The sequence below is a fragment of the Eurosta solidaginis genome, chromosome 2 (assembly GCF_040869045.1).
Source record: "Eurosta solidaginis isolate ZX-2024a chromosome 2, ASM4086904v1, whole genome shotgun sequence".
Classification (NCBI taxonomy): domain Eukaryota; kingdom Metazoa; phylum Arthropoda; class Insecta; order Diptera; family Tephritidae; genus Eurosta; species Eurosta solidaginis.
This window is the reverse complement of record NC_090320.1, coordinates 279,686,726-279,702,896: the sequence shown is the minus strand read 5'-3', so window position 1 is coordinate 279,702,896 and position 16,171 is coordinate 279,686,726. Positions and strand designations below refer to the sequence as shown.

The window sequence follows — 16,171 nt, the reverse complement described above, 5'->3', positions numbered from 1 at the left end:
AGGGTTGAAACGCAAAAAAAATATAAATTGTTTACAATGAAAAATATCTTGTGCTTTTAGTTGTGACATGTGACGGCAGAGAACACCTTTTTGCGTTGGCGACCTTCGCCCAAAATAACATTAAGTTAATTTGAGTTGTGACATGTGACGGAAATTAAGACTATTGCTGCAGAGACCATCTTTTTGCGTTGGCGGCCTTCGCCCAAAATAATATTAAGGGTAAAGTTTTACAAGACGGTACACCACCTAATTTAAAAATATCAAATAATAATAAAAACGGAGCTCGAGGCGCGCCTTTTGATTCCACGTTTGATAATTTTTGATAAAAATTGGGTGGTGCACCGTCTTTTAAATCGTTACCATATTAAGTTGTATAGAATCGACGGGATGACCTACAAGGTTTTATGTCAACTAAATCGCTCCCGATATGGTCGGGCTAGTACCTTAATGGTTCCCGAACGTACCCGATCTGCATCCGGCAAAGGACCAACAAAGTCGATAACGGGGAGTGTCCTTATCGCTACAACAACAACAACATTATTTAATTTCTGATTTTCATTCATACGTATGTGCATTTTTAAATAATAAAAAAAATGTTATATTATTCTAATAGATAGCATCTCCGCCGGGTTGCGATTCAGCTCAGAATATGCCAAAATCAGAGGAAATCTACAAAAACAAGGTATTTTACAAGCAACATGCTTTGGAATACGGTACCAAACTGGTTGGATGTATTTCCCTAAAAAAGGGTGGAACTACGCATCTTGGTTTTCCAGTATTTGCTTCGGTAATTTATATTGATTTGTAGTGATTAAAAATTGCAATAGTAGATAATGTAATGTGAATTAAAATTGAATAGGTAGCCGGAGCAAAAAAGGCAACTGATCGGCATGCAACTGTTATTTATGTGGTGCCACCGGGAGCTGCTGCTGCTATCCTAGAAGCATTAGAAGCAGAAATGTCTTTGATTTTTTGCATCACCAAAGTTGTGCCATAACATGATAGGGTTCGCGGTAAGCACGCTCTCTTAAGGCAAAACAAAATCGCGTCTAGTCAGGCCCGATTGTCCAGGAATCATCGCACCAGAAAGGGTAAGTAAATTGGCTACCATATTAAATATATAAGCAACATGTATGAATTTTTTAGTGATAATTTGTCATGCTTTTGTTGATAATCAACTGAAGAATGCAAATACGACAGAGTTCGATGTTCATGTGAAAACCAATTAATTTTTTTAATTAGCATTTGGAGAGAAAAATACATATGTATGTATGCATAGAACTGCATAGAAGGGGAGGAAAAATTAATTATTATCAGTAGATTTGCAAGATTTTTGTCAGTTTCCCTGCATCGCAGTTGTCATTACATTGCGTTAAGAGAGGACATCAACACCTTACTACCCACAGCCAGTTAAAATTATTGTAAATTTTGCTCTTTTCATCACTGTTTCAAAACGTGGAAAGTTATATATCGAGCATTCCATGGAGAATGGTGCATTTTAGCAGACTTTCGCATTGCCGGCATTATTAATATTCAATCCCTAGAAGGTTTAATGTAGTCATATCAATAGTTCCCGAGATGGTGGGGCTAGTACCACAATGGTGCTTGTTACCGGAACGTAGATAGATAGATCATTTATTGAGGATTGCACAGTGACTTGCACATCTCCTTCACAGCACCTCATCCTAGCCGACTTCCTTGATGAACCCCAGCAGTGTTCTTTGCTTGAGGGATTAAATGTGGGAACGCTCTGGCCATGGTGAGCCCATAAACTTAGCCCTACGTCTTGAAATTGCGCCGCAATCTAGAAGGATATGGTCCACCGTCTGCTGATCCATCACAAAATCGGTATGTGTTGTTCGATACTATACCCAGCTTTTGCATGTGACTGTTCAGTCTACAGTGTCTTGTAAGAATAGCCGTTGGGGTTCTTAGGTTATCTTTTTGAGAGGCCTATTAATGCCCTATATCGAGTTGTGCTGTAACCCGCTAACAGTAACTTAGATTGACTCAGGCCTGGCATATTGCGCCAGTGTTCTCTCTTTTCCCTCCTTTCTGCTAATAAATGCCCGTGTGGGCCAACTGGCAGGAACGGCTCGGGATCGATGGGTCATGCAGTTGCTGCCTCTCTTTCCGTGTTGTCCGCCTGTTGTTGTAGTAGCAGTGCTTCGCCCCATCCAATAGGTGCGACCGATCACAAATTGTCATCAATGTCCTCTAACGGGAGTCCAAAGAAACTTTCTGTTTCAACAGGGGTGGACCATAATGAGAGGAGTGTTAGAGGCGTTGGTTCCACAATACAGTTAAAGAGATGGTTGGTGAAATGTGGGGACACATTAAAAGCAGGATAATGTTTTGTATGTCGGGGTTGATTCTGGATAGGTAAGAGTTTAACCTGTTACGTTATCCAGCTCGAAGTTGAGCTAGAGTGACTACTCTCGTTTCCCAAGGGAGAGTGCGTTCCTCCTCTGCTAGTTTTGTTCTTTGAGTACAGGAATCACCGGCATAGAGGTCCGACGCCTGTTTGTGGAGTTCACTGAAGACATGCTTGTGTTTTTTAGCTTCATTCGGCTGTGTTCTCAGGTGCCGTATTTCCTCATAATGTAATGAGGCCGTGAACAACAAGAGCCACAAAAGATTTATAAAAGTTACGAGGACGCTGGATTTTGGAATCTAGCCCAGAGCAACCTGTCCGATGCAAGCATCCCTTGCACGTGAAACACTGACAAGAGTATTTATTTTTTAATTTAATTTATTTATTATTACGGCTGTTTAGCCCTAAAACTTAAACTACTAAGTACAATTCATTGTTATAATCACTTATTTCTTTTTGAATATGCTGTTGGAATGCCTTGTGATTCCGATCAGCATATTTACTAGCGTGACAAAGGGACGAGTCTGGGAGCCACTCATTAAAGGAAGGTTGGAAAGGACGCGTTTCCAATCCTCCAGTGTTCCCAGCTTAAGGCAACAAGATTTGGAACTTATATTTTTCAATTATATGTGTATTTTAAGCTTTCGGAATGTATTAGTCTCCGATCAATGCAGCTAAACATGTCTTTGGATGTTGGAAATTGAAAATAACGTGTATCCAATCACCCCTCAACTTTGTTTAGTAAAGACGCTGTCGGAATGCATGAAGATTCCGATTAGCACAGCTCAACATATAATGGGAGGTTGAAAAGGACGTGTTTCCAATCCCCCTTGCTCCAACTTTTATTTGGCCTTATTTTCATTATTTTTGTTACACATTATATAATTTTATTGTTATATTTATGCTGTCGGAATGCGAATGACTCCGATCAGCAACAGTAAATACCAGCTGGAAATACCGAATTCCAGCGAAATTAGTTGTTGGAACTGTCTGGAGTTACAGGTGGCGACCGATTTTCTTTTCCTTAGGGCCGAAAGCATTGTATTTTGCTGCTACCATTATTACCATTCCCTTTTCGCGCTCCAGTATCGGTATATCATGTAAACAAATAAAAGAAAAAAAAAAAACTATCTTATTGGAAGGGTTTTACAATGCTCCAATAAACTTTTTTTAAAAGTATTGAAGTTATTACTACTTTTTATGTGATTAGGAAGTTCATTGAAATATTTCAGGCCCTTATATATATGACCGTCCTAAAAAGATTCTTTTCCGGCAAACGCAGCAAACCCATTTCTCAGTACTGGGGTCAGGAGAAGGACCGGGATTGGGGTCGATACCTTCCCGGAAGAGGAGAGTATGGCGCAGACCCGCTGCAAGGATCTGCTGGGGGGTTGACAATTTGTGGGAGAGACGCAACAAATTAAACATGGAGCCGCCTGCTCATTGCCCTCCACTCCCCTGTGGCCTAGGACCCAGGCCAACAGTACTACGTTGTGTGCTCCTAATTGATTCAGCTTTTCTACGCACTGAAGGACAAGTGCTAACTTTATTTCGAACGCCGCAAGTGCCTTTAGTGGAACCTGACTGCCTGACTGAGTATGGCAATTGTTTCATTGGGGTATCAGCGCTGAAGGTTCAGCTTAGCGCACTAACTTATGGCGAATACTTCCGCTCGAAAATGCTCGGATGTGCTTTTAGAGTTACTGATATTTTGGTTCTGGGTCCGAAAACTCTGGCTCCAATCCCCTCTGGCGTCTTCGAGCCATCTATGTACCTTCCGATCTTGAGCCTAGTAATACATTGCACCCGCCTATACCTATACAGCCGTACCAAGAGACGGAGCAGCCCATTACATATTGGCACAACCGGAGCACTGCTGGACATCCATCCTATATGAAAGCTATGCATTCAAAAGTGTTTGTACCAGTGGCTGGTGCACACCGAACTGGACCAATGTATGCTATATTGAGGCCTGCACAAATACCAAGCTATGTTTATGTAAATAATGTTACTGCTAATGTCAATTTGCACGGTTGAGCACATACAGTACCTACGTTTATACAAGGTGGAACACCACACTGCCTACATGGCGATGTAGCCACCGATCACGTTGTTGTAAGAGCTTATTTTAAATATGTTATTCAAAAACACTGATTCTAATATTTTGTTTTGGTTTTTACTTTAGAGTCAACCTGTTATATAAGCGATGTCAGCTATGCCTGTAACTTAAGCGCCTTCAGATGTAATAGTTACCGCGGATGCGGTCACAGGAGTAGTTCACTACGTGGGGATTACACTAATCAAGGACTTTCAATATCGGAAGGTTTTCCAGCACTATAACACACCAACAATATGTGCAATCACCCGAATAAATTGTACAACAAACGTTAACACCACATCATCAGCCAGCAACAACAACAACAAACGCAACAAGTTGAAACTTCTAAACAATTAATGACTAGTGAACCACCAACATATCCGCAATATGCGCAAACATCAACACCAAACATTGTCGCCTACTTTGCAACACGGTGAAGATGGCCAAGGCCATTTTGATTCTAATACTGATAAAGACGAACCATTGGCAAATTTAAAAACTCAAACAGACCACGAAAAATGTTGATGATGGTATTAATTCTAGTACGGATAGTAAAGAATTTAAACCTAGGAAAAAAGCTAAACTTGATAAAAACTTAACCGAAGATGACAATGTTTCTAATTCTAATACTAAGGAAGATGAACCTTTGATAAATATGAAGCTTAAACCAGAGTTATCAAAAAATGACGATGACGATAATGATGTTGATGCAAAGTCCAATGTTGAAAATGATGAAAATTATGAAACAGAAACTGAAAATAGTATGAGTGTGGATTATAAACCTGAAGCAAAACTGTCATATCCGGTACGACCAGAATTAGATGTTAAGAAAAGAGCCTACATAAAGAGGCTCAGTATATTTATGGAAAATTTATCATGAGACAATGCCCAATGTATGTATTTCAATTAAATTCAGCACATTGTTGGAAAAAGCATCTAAACTTTATGCATCGTGTAGAGAAACCAGAACATTTACAATTTAAATATAACGAACGTGGTGCAAAATGTAAATTTTGTGATATTCAAGCAGCTACACCAAGCTTCAACAAATTATTGGACCATGAGATTTCTCATATGCCTAATAGTCATTATTTAAAATGTAAATTATGCGATTGGAAGACGAAAATACATTCAAGTATGAATTTTCATTTACGCGTACAACACGCTGAAACAATTGATGTAACAACGAAAAGTTTAGAATTGAATGTTTGTCCATATTGTAATCACAATGGTATTTACACAAACACTTAATACATCTTTTCTATGTTTAGAATGTGGTGAATAATTTAGAACAAATACAAGTTTACGTGTACACCACAAGATTTGAACGGAAATATCTTGAGGGTATGGTTACACCTATGTGGCATCTACAAGCTATTTATAATGACTAGTATGGAATGAATCCGGATATGGAAGAAAACGGAGGTGACGAAATGAATCACCATGCTTCTTTGGATTCTGGTGATACTCCTGACATGCTTCCTAATTTCCCTACGTCTGATGTTACTATACCTACCAAACTAATATGACTGCAAACTGATGAGCAACACTACCAGCGCAGGAAAAATAAGAACTTCAAAACAAGGTTTCGGAAAGGGCACGACTATGAATAGACGTTAATGTATTTATATAGTTTATAAATATAAAAATTCACATATGTAAAGTTCGCTAGAGTAATAAGGCAATAATTTAAATTGTAAAAAAGCATAGTATATATGAATAATTTATAATTAAATATTATCTGAACATAAAGGACGCGTTTCATTCATAGAAAAAGCGATTTGACAGAAGGTAACCGATACGGGTAACCGATAGGCCAGTTACCCGTGTTGTTGTTGTTGCATATGTTTTGGTTAGCGATAACGAAAACATAACTGATGAAGTAACTTAAAAATGTAAATAACATCGAGCGAGAAGGAATGTCGAAAACACAATAGGTAAGAGCGAGAAAGCGAGTCACACGTACACTATTTTGAGAGAGCGCATGCGTTACCTTTTTCACGACAACAATGTAAAAGTCATTAAGACGATAATTGGTGAACAAGTTATTGGTGACGATTAAGTAATCGATTAGGGAAAGGGTACCTGTCTTGTAGGGATGTTATACACAGAAATACAACAGAGGGTTGTGTCTCCGCTTTTCGGTACACCCTGTAGCTGTAGCGAGTTGTTTAACCACTGCCGCTGGATGGGTCTCATAAGCATTATCTAAGCGAGGATAGGCGTTTTATTTCACGCGCAGACGAAACGTATACGCGTGAAAAAAAAAAACACGGCTAATATTAAGTTACATTGTACTACATTATGCATAAATATAAACGAGTTAAAAGTGAAGTGAGGCAAATAATAAATTTGCTTACCGAAAGTGGCACAACAGTGGATTCCATTTCGTTCCGCTTTATTCTCGTTTGAGAAAAAGTTGTGAGTCCAAAAATTCTCAATTTGAAAATAAAGAAAAATTCCATATTAAAAATGTGCCTTTTAGCTTGAGAATGCTATCAACGGTTATTTGAAATGCATTTGAAAACGAACGTTTGAACTCTGATTCTCAAATGTATGTATAACTGAGAATTGACAAAAATGTTTTTTGGGATTGAGCAGCAAAATATTCTTTGCATGTATTCTTAACGAGCAATGCACATTTCGCGGCAGCAGTACTGCGCGAGGTGGCCATGGACGGCAATGTTGATCCAGTCATGGCTATAATAGAGGCATAATCACCGGCTATTATGAATAAATTACAGGTTGTAGAGATGGATTTTTTCCTCCGATACTTTCGACATTTATAAAGTATCGATACATCGTTGGCATACCTGAGGTAGATTAGTTTATATCATTGTTTACTATATAGTTTGGCAGCTTAAGTAGAGGTTATGTTGCGAATAGAGTGGAAGGCAGTGGACTAGGCAGTCGAATGTCATATAATGAAGGAATGGTGTTCGGAGATTTTTCAAAGTTAAAAAAAAAAAATGATAAAAGCTTTAATATAAATAAAACTATTGTTTTAATAACAACAAAAACGCCATATATATTCTGTATACATAAATTTGTAAGGATTATCTCACTTTAAAATTTGAATTAAATAATCTACAGTTTTGTTTTGAAACTGAGTCGAGAACTGTGCGTGTGAATGTGCGAATTTTCACCGATCAGCTGTTAGTTGCGCTACTTGGTAAAATTTACAATGGTTTATATCATTGTAAATTTTACCAAGTAGCGCAACTAACAGCTGATCGGTGAAAATTCGTACATTCACACGCACAGTTCTCGACTCAGTTTCAGAAAAAAACTTTAGATTATTTAATTCAACTTTTAAAGTGAGATAATCCTTACAAATTTATGTATACAGAATATATATGGCGTGTTTGTTGTTATTAAAACAATAGTTTTATTTATATTAAAGCTTTTATCATTTTTTTTGTTTAACTTTGAAAAAACTCCGAACACCATTCTTTCATTATATGACATTCGACTGCCTAGTCCACTGCCTTCCACTCTATTCGCAACATAACCTCTACTTAAGCTGCCAAACTATATAGTAAACAATGGTTTATATTTTCACACGTGTCGGGATTAAATATTTATTTTTCCATTTAATAGCATAAAATGAAGAAGAAATTGCAAAAGAAACCTGATGAATCTGATAGTGACTCTAGCTTTGACGCCGATGAAGCAGCCGACCTGGAGGACACCACCGACCAAGATGAACTTTCCGCAACAAGCAAAGTATCAACCGATACTAAAAAATCCACTACACAGAACCAGAACAGTTGCGAAGAATACGCAGCTATGAATGACGGAGATGAAGCAGCCGATCATAAGGAGCACAAAGGGAATGGAGACGATGCTAATGATGACGATAGCGGAGATGACGTCGAGCAGGACACTGACGACGAAGAAGGTGATAAGGAAGTACGCATGCCGGTCATAAATCCATTAGCATTTATACGTAACAAAGATATGCGTATGGCCTTGTATAAAAAAATGAAGAAAGAAAAACGTAAAAAGAAAATGCAAGAGCGACGTGCCAGACGCAAAGCTGGCAAACCAGCAAACCCAGGACACACAATAGAAAGTTTACGTGAAAAAGATCAAACGACGATAACTAACTTGGATGATTCCGACAATGAAGAATTAAGGCGTGAACTGCAGGTGGACGATTTTAGTTCATATTTTGAACGCAGCTATGAACCAAAAGTATTGATAACATACGCTGACAATCCCGTAACCAAAACCAGAAAGTTTGGTTTGGAATTGAGTCGCATATTCCCGAATGCATTGGTTAAAATACGTAATAGATCATCAGTAAAAAATATATGTAAAAGCGGAATACGTGAAGAGTACACAGATGTTGTAATAATCAATGAGGATAGGCGTAAACCTAATGGATTGTTGGTTATACATCTGCCTAATGGCCCAACAGCCCACTTTAAACTATCAAATGTTAAGCTCACAACAGATATAAAGCGTAATCATAAAGAAATAACAAAACATAGGCCGGAAGTAATATTAACGAATTTTACTACAAGGTTGGGTCTTACGGTCGGTCGTATGTTGGGTGCACTTTTCCATCATGATCCTGAATTTAAAGGTCGTCGTGCCGTCACATTTCACAATCAACGTGATTATATATTTTTTCGCCACCATCGCTATGAATTCACGAAAGAGGGGAAGCGTGTGAATTTACGTGAGCTGGGACCACGTTTCACATTGAAATTGCGTTCATTACAGGAGGGATTATTCGACAGTAAAACGGGCGATTACGCCTGGATAATAACTAATAAGCGGCATACTATGGAATCATCACGCCGTCGTTTCTTTCTTTAAGCTTTTCTTTCTATGCGTAGTTACAAAAGTTATATATTATGTTTGTTGCCTTTTAATAAAATCGAAGTAATGTACGCATACCAGGCCAGGGTACTAAAACTAGGTCGCTAATTGTACAGAAAAAAATAAAACTCCTTTCTCTTCATTTTTTTATTCTTAAAATCTTTACTATCGCCACAGCTATCTTAACGACGGCATGTTCCGATGGCTTGGAGGTTAAATGAGCTTACTTGTTTTTTGCTTGACCATGTACATTTGAAGAAGATATTTATAACGAAGAAAGTTAATCAGTAATCACCATTTAGCCGAATACTTCATACTCATGCTTTGAAAACCTATACCTACTGTAATTTTTCGCAGATTGAAAAGCGTGGTTATTATTTTTATTTATTTATTATTACGGCGTTTTAAGTCTAAAACTTAGATTATTACAAATTATGGGTACATTTTAATAATAAAAGGATTTCTATAATTCGGGGTGTCGGAATGCATGAGATTTCGGTCAGCACGGGAACTGGTGGTCCCAACGGGAGTCTTGCAGTCATCTCATCGGGAGGTTGGAAGGAACTTGTTCTCAATCCTGCCCCACTCCAAGACGTATGATTGCACAGTGGTTCTGCCTGGACATCCTTAAACAATGTCGAAGTGATGGGTATAGGGTTCTCTGGCTCCTTCTAGAGTGTTGGGTAGGGGCTCTGCTGGCCTCCATGTCTAGGAAATTTTTTGCACTAACGTTTTATTCGGCCACGCTTAGCCCTGTTCTTCATTCGTCATCCGAGCCACCCGGTTACATTTTGAGCTATTGGTTGTCTTAGTAGGCATGTCTTCGTCTTCACATTCGTCAAAGTTTTCGTTATAGCCGTAATTTTCATTAATTTGCTTACGTCATCGCCTTCAAATTAGCATTCGTCTTTTTTCTCCTGTACCTTCTCTTCACATGCATGTCTTTCTCTTACCCTTCGGTATCATCTGCTATTTGTCTTCATCTTCCTCTAAGCCTTCTTTGACTTAATTCGTTACATTTGCTTCGATAGTAATAATAACAGGACCAATGCCTTTTGTTTGTAGGAGTGCAGCCTCTTCTTGAAAGATCTATTTTGTCTTTCGTATCTTTACATCTGCCGCTCTCAGACCTTGATTTTATTATTCATTTATAACTGCTTCCATCATCACATCTCAGGATTGGATATAAGTAGATTGCACTGCAACCATATCGTTCACAGCACTTTATCAAAAGATTTGTATGTATGTCTATACGTTTTGCTGTTTCGTCTCTATTCTAACTGATCTCTTCCTTGAGCGAATTAAGTAAAAAAAAAAAACATGAAAAATACATTTCTTTCCCGTTTTATACAATTTTCTTGACTTCATTCAAGAACAATAAAAAATTTTTTTCGTTTGCATATTTCATTGTATATAATATGTAAAATCAATATTAAATCAAATACCTTATTATCTCTAACAAATTAAAATGAAAAGAAAAATACGAAATAATTCACAAGGTATAATATGTATATCGCACACATGAAAATTTGAAACAATACAATACAAAATCCAATCGTTAAAAAGTTTTCTAAATATAATCAATAAATTTTAGAGCTGCTGCCTTTGCTTTGCATTGCTTTTTTTATGTTTCACACCAGCAACGTCGATATTCCTACATAAATTAATATAAAACAAAAAAATGAAAAATAAAACCACCACACTACATCATTGGACATTGGGGATTGGCTCCAGCGCTCGCGGCGCCAACTAAATTGGGATCTAGCATTGGAAGATCGCCAGCCGTTTCGGCTAAAATTTCTTCAGGCGGGTTACCAAATTCTTGCAATCGACGCATATGATCCAGTACAACTTTAAATTTTTCCCTTTTTATAGTTGCGGAATCTTCCGGTTTCTCGTCTTCTAAATGTTTTTCTAGTATTTTGTATAGCTCCAGTTGCTTCTCATACCTTTATAAAAAAAAGATAATTTTATTAGGATCATTTGGTTGCAGCTGAATAGCTGGAAGAATGCCATAAGTTGTGCTGAAATACGGCTTTAGGAGTACCGGTGATAAAACTCGTGTATTGTGAGAATAGAATAAATTTATACGGCTCAAAAAAGCCCCGTTATCAAAACTGTTTAGTAACATAAGATACACGAGCTTAAACTCGAAAATACAACAATTATGGTCGTAATACAAAGCTGTATGGCTTCACAGCTTCCCTAACCCAGCTGACAGCCTCACCCAAGGCGAATCATGTTACAGATATGTATGCATCATACTCATATTAATTAGTATTATTTATTCCCCCTTCAATATTTTTCTTTATATCGGATCGCCCGTGGGTCCACTTTATTTAATAATTTCTTTCTATACTGAGATAACATCGCACTTGCAATCGCTACAACACCTTAACAAGGATGTATGTTCCGTAGTCTTTGATTTGATTTCGTGGTCTATACCTTCCATGTTCCTTTCAGTACCAAATAGTTAAAGAACCTTACTAAAGATCGATTCTTTCTTCATACGTTCGTTATTTGGTTTTTGTTGTAGCGAAGATTTTGGGTTTTGTAACCCATCTTATATCTTTTTCGAAAATGGATTCGGTACCCGCTAGAGCTAAAGGTACCAGCCCGACTAGATCAGCAACGATTTGTTTACGAGCTTAATAAGTGTAAGTTGCATGAATACTTGTAACCGTATTGTCGCGTAGGTGAGGTTGACAAATGCATAAGCTGTAAAACTTTATTTGTGCCAAACAACCTCTTGAATTGGAAATTGTTTAGAGAAATTAACGTTAAATGGCAATGACACCGAATGTGTCGGTTGGGCAGAGTTAAATACAGATGAATGAAAAATTCTGTAAAAGCACTTTCCTCAACTAATTACTGAATTACGTCGTTCTACAGCCGTATGTCAAGCTAGCGCGGTATTTCTCACGGCTTTTGGATATACTAATGCCATTAATACCTGTCTCGATCTTCAGTGCTTATCTTATCACCATGTTCTACAAAATATTTAGGATATTTTTCCACTAGTTCTTTAATGCTTGGTAATAATATTTCTGCGCTAAGCAAGCTTTGCATCATGCCTTCCATAAATGGCAGGAACATATTATTTTCGCCTTCACCAGGCTGAGCGCATGCATGTAAAAATAATTATTTATGTGTTAAGTCATGTTGCCATTTTACTATATTAAAACTTACATTTTCTAAATTAAGCCCACTGAACATACTGGCAACATCAGTCTCAGAAACAGGTGCACTCAAATTTTCTGAACCCTCTTGTAGTCCCTAAAATTATATGCATATATGATAGGTAATTAGCAAGTTCCTTAGCGCAGGTGTTAGCTGATTTTTTATATACATATTTGGATGTATGTACCTTGAGTGCTTGTGCTATACTATCAGAATATTTGGCCACTTCTTCATCACTTGCTGGATTTTCACCTTGTAAGGTCATTGCGGCAGCTTCTGCCATTTTTTTGAATCCAGCCAATATTTGATCAGGATCTTGCGGTAGCGGTGGCAATTCGCCGCTGGGCGTATTGGGACCACCAAAAAGTGTTTGCATGCGTTCGGCTAAAACATTTGCTTGCTCACTAGACAGCAATAGTAGTTTGAAATATTTACAATAAAGAAAAAATGAGTTTAGTGTTTACATAAAGAATGCATCAGGATCTGCAGCGGTGTCCCCGTCTGTAATACTACCACCCACTGTCGCCCCATTGGCCGTTACATTTTTGCTGGCATCATTTGTTGTTGTGCTGTTTTTATCAAAATCTTGCAAAGCATCTGCAAAAGCAAAATCATTATAAATTTGTTATATAATTTATTACGCCCATTTAAATGGAATGGACGAACGTGCGTGCACATTGGACTCACTATCAAGTAAATCATCCAACTCTTTCTTGTCGTTCTCTTTATTTTCTGCCATTTTATTCGGTTATATTCGTTTTCTATTTGTCTATGCTTTCTAAATCGCGGTGTATAGTTGGTGATCGTTTACCGATTTTTAATTCTTAGGTTTTTTTGCTTTAAAATTTGCAAACCTTTATTAAATTATGTGAATTATTAAAATAAAAGTTTATCTGGAGATGATAAAAAGTGCGAAATAATCGATCGAATTTGCACTCCAATTTTTTTTTTTTGTGGATTTGTCTGTATTCATCCGAATACAGCTGGTTGGTTAAGATGTTTGTGATATCACCTTATACACCATGTAACAAGATTTTTGTAGAGTTGTTTATGTTGCCAAAAAACCAACAGTGAATGTTTTGAAGTGGATTTATATTGAATTTTTCTTTTTAATAATATTTTTATATCTACTCTAATTTCTTCATTTCGATATTAATTATAATTTATATTCTATGATTACATTACATTTAGATGTTTGTTTATATATATTTACATTGTGTATTTGTATTTTATATTTTAATGTATGTAAAGCGAGAAAAGAAAATCTGTGATTTTATTCTAAATCTAATAATTCAAAAATTTTTATGTGTTGGTTATTAAACACACCTTATAACTTTTTAGAAAGCTGTGCCTCACATATAAATTTAACAAGTTCTTCATAAATTTTTATACTTTTTGATTTAAGTAGTTCTAATAATGATGTGGAATTTTTAAAAATATTGTACTTGTTTCGCAGCGTGTCAAACTTAGTGCATTCAAATATAAGATGCTCTGGCGTTTCTATGGAGGTGCAAAATGAACATACTTCAGACACATCATGCCTGAAGCTGCTTAAATATTGTTTGGAGTACGTGTGTCCTGTAATGAGTCTATTAATGAGCTTAATTTCATATGGGTCCATATGAATTTGCTTATTATTGTACCAGGGGTTCTGATCCGTGTCTGAACATATTGTTGCAAAATAAGTACCTTTGGAGATACTTATTGTTTGAAATTCGTGGTTCCATTCATTTGTTAAAATCTTTTTTATTATTATTAGAGCTTCTTGAGGTGTGAGAGCAGTATCTATTGCTGCCCCTCTTGTAGCAGCTTCTTTGGCAGCAATATCCGCCTTTTCATTAAACAAAATTCCAACATGGCTGGGCGTCCAAATAATTTGCATTTCATCCAGGTCTGAGCTATTCAATTTATTATGAATCTCTGCAACTATGAAATTATTTGTTGTTTTCTTTTTTAGTGCATTTATTGAGGATAGGCTGTCTGTGAAGATGGCCAATTTCTTACATTTTTCCATTGCTGCAATTTTTATCGCTTGTTTGATGGCTGTCAGTTCCCCAAAGGTAGATGAGTATTTATCATCAAGCCTGTATAAGTATGATAAATTTTTGTATATATCATGAATGCTGCAGCCTGTGCTGCTTTCTGTTACCGAAGCATCCGTTGCAAGAATAAAAAAGCCTTTGTTATGTAAGTCTGTCTTTATTTCATTGTACATAGCTTTAAGTTGTTCTTTAGAATACTGATTTTTTGAGCTGGCAAGGTTCGTGCCTAATAGGTGTAGAGTACAGTGCCTACGGAATGTGATGTTTGTGTCTATTTTGTCAAAGATATTTTTAAACTTATTGTATATGTAGCTGTAACTAGAGTTTATTTCCGGGTTGTTTTGGAGTTGAGATATAAGTGAGTCATTAATAAACCATTGTTTGGTTAGCTCCTTTGCTGTCAACCATTTAGCTCTTGTTAATGGCGGTAGTTCTCCTGCCAATGCATATCTACTATGAATTGGAGTACTTGGAGGTACTCCTAAGCATCTCCTTATAGTTTCATTAGAGATTATTTGAAGTTTTGAATTGTAACCTTTAGGCGCATTTGCAAAGGTAGTACAACCATACTCAGTCTTTGTTCTCACAAAGGCTTTGTAGAAGTTTAAACTATATTTTGGACTTAGTCCTGCCTTAATTGTAGTTAGCTTTGATATAAGGTTTACTGCTTTCTGCACTTCTTTTTTGATTTTGTTAACATGATCTTTTATAGTGGATCTAAAATTCATAACTCTACCTAATATTTTTATTTCATCTGCCTGTACAATTGGAGTATTCTGTATATTAACATTGAAAGATTGTTTTTTACCAGATGTCATGTACATGAATTTTGTTTTTGAGAAATTAAATGATAGTTTAAGTGAATTACATATGTCCTGAAAATTAATGATTTTGTTTTGTAGTGTATTAAGTGCTCTTTCTTTGATATTGTCATGACATATTATTACAAAATCATCTGCATATTGATATAGTTGCGTAGACTCATCACTGATAGTATGTAGATATCTAGTGTATAAGTTAAATAAAATTGGTGACAGACAGCTGCTTCGAGGCAGTCCATTATTTATTTCTATCGACTCTTTTCCTAAGATATAATACCTTCTTGAAAAGAAGTTATGAATCCACATTGTTATAGTAGGATTGGTGTGTATTTCAATTAACATAGATTTTAGAGCTGTTAGGTCTACACAGTTGTACGCATTATTAAGATCTAATACGCATACAAATACATGCCTTTTCTTTCTTTTCTGATCAGCAATATAATGTGTTATTTCATTTATGCACATGACTGAAGATCTATTTTTTCTGTATGCATAGCTTTTGGTTGGTATCACTTTATTTGTGTCCAAATGTTGTACCAGGATTTCTTTCACTAACATGTTCACAGTCTTTGCAATGACAGGGATTAAGGCTATTGGTCTATAGTTTGTAATATCGTCCGAATTTTTGTTTGGTTTTAGAATAGGTACTATTTTTATTCTCCTCCAACTGTCTTTGACATTATTATTGTTTAGATGATTCTCTAGCATTTGAGCTAGTGCTTTTTTAGCTTCCACTGGCAATTTTTTCAGCATCTCATATGTTATCCGGTCAAGTCCTCCAGCTGTCGATCTTTTGTTGATAAGTATATCATCGAATTTTTCTTGT

The 16,171-nt window shown here is 36.6% G+C and overlaps 2 protein-coding genes and 2 long non-coding RNA genes across 4 annotated transcripts; 3 read left to right on the top strand and 1 right to left on the bottom strand.

The window, feature by feature from the left end:
* Nucleotides 1-10: 10 nt before the first annotated feature.
* On the top strand, nucleotides 11-6,177 carry LOC137242822 (uncharacterized). Its single transcript, XR_010950374.1, has 4 exons — nucleotides 11-219; nucleotides 614-787; nucleotides 860-1,091; nucleotides 4,560-6,177. It is a non-coding gene; the product is annotated as an uncharacterized lncRNA (long non-coding RNA).
* A 1,833-nt stretch (nucleotides 6,178-8,010) lies between these two features.
* LOC137241029 (probable ribosome production factor 1) lies at nucleotides 8,011-9,444 on the top strand. The gene has a single exon (XM_067768182.1). It carries the CDS (start codon nucleotides 8,079-8,081, stop codon nucleotides 9,297-9,299), a length of 1,221 nt encoding a protein of 406 aa, XP_067624283.1. The 5' UTR covers nucleotides 8,011-8,078; the 3' UTR covers nucleotides 9,300-9,444.
* A 1,186-nt stretch (nucleotides 9,445-10,630) lies between these two features.
* On the bottom strand, nucleotides 10,631-13,426 carry Pex19 (peroxin 19). Its single transcript, XM_067768183.1, has 6 exons — nucleotides 13,170-13,426; nucleotides 12,947-13,079; nucleotides 12,670-12,886; nucleotides 12,492-12,578; nucleotides 12,256-12,419; nucleotides 10,631-11,251 (listed from the first exon to the last, which is right to left on the bottom strand). Exons 1-6 carry the CDS (start codon nucleotides 13,219-13,221, stop codon nucleotides 11,005-11,007), a joined length of 900 nt encoding a protein of 299 aa, XP_067624284.1. The 5' UTR covers nucleotides 13,222-13,426; the 3' UTR covers nucleotides 10,631-11,004.
* Nucleotides 13,427-13,834: 408 nt separating this feature from the next.
* LOC137242821 (uncharacterized) lies at nucleotides 13,835-14,673 on the top strand. Its single transcript, XR_010950373.1, has 2 exons — nucleotides 13,835-14,373; nucleotides 14,440-14,673. It is a non-coding gene; the product is annotated as an uncharacterized lncRNA (long non-coding RNA).
* The last annotated feature ends 1,498 nt before the right edge of the window (nucleotides 14,674-16,171 follow it).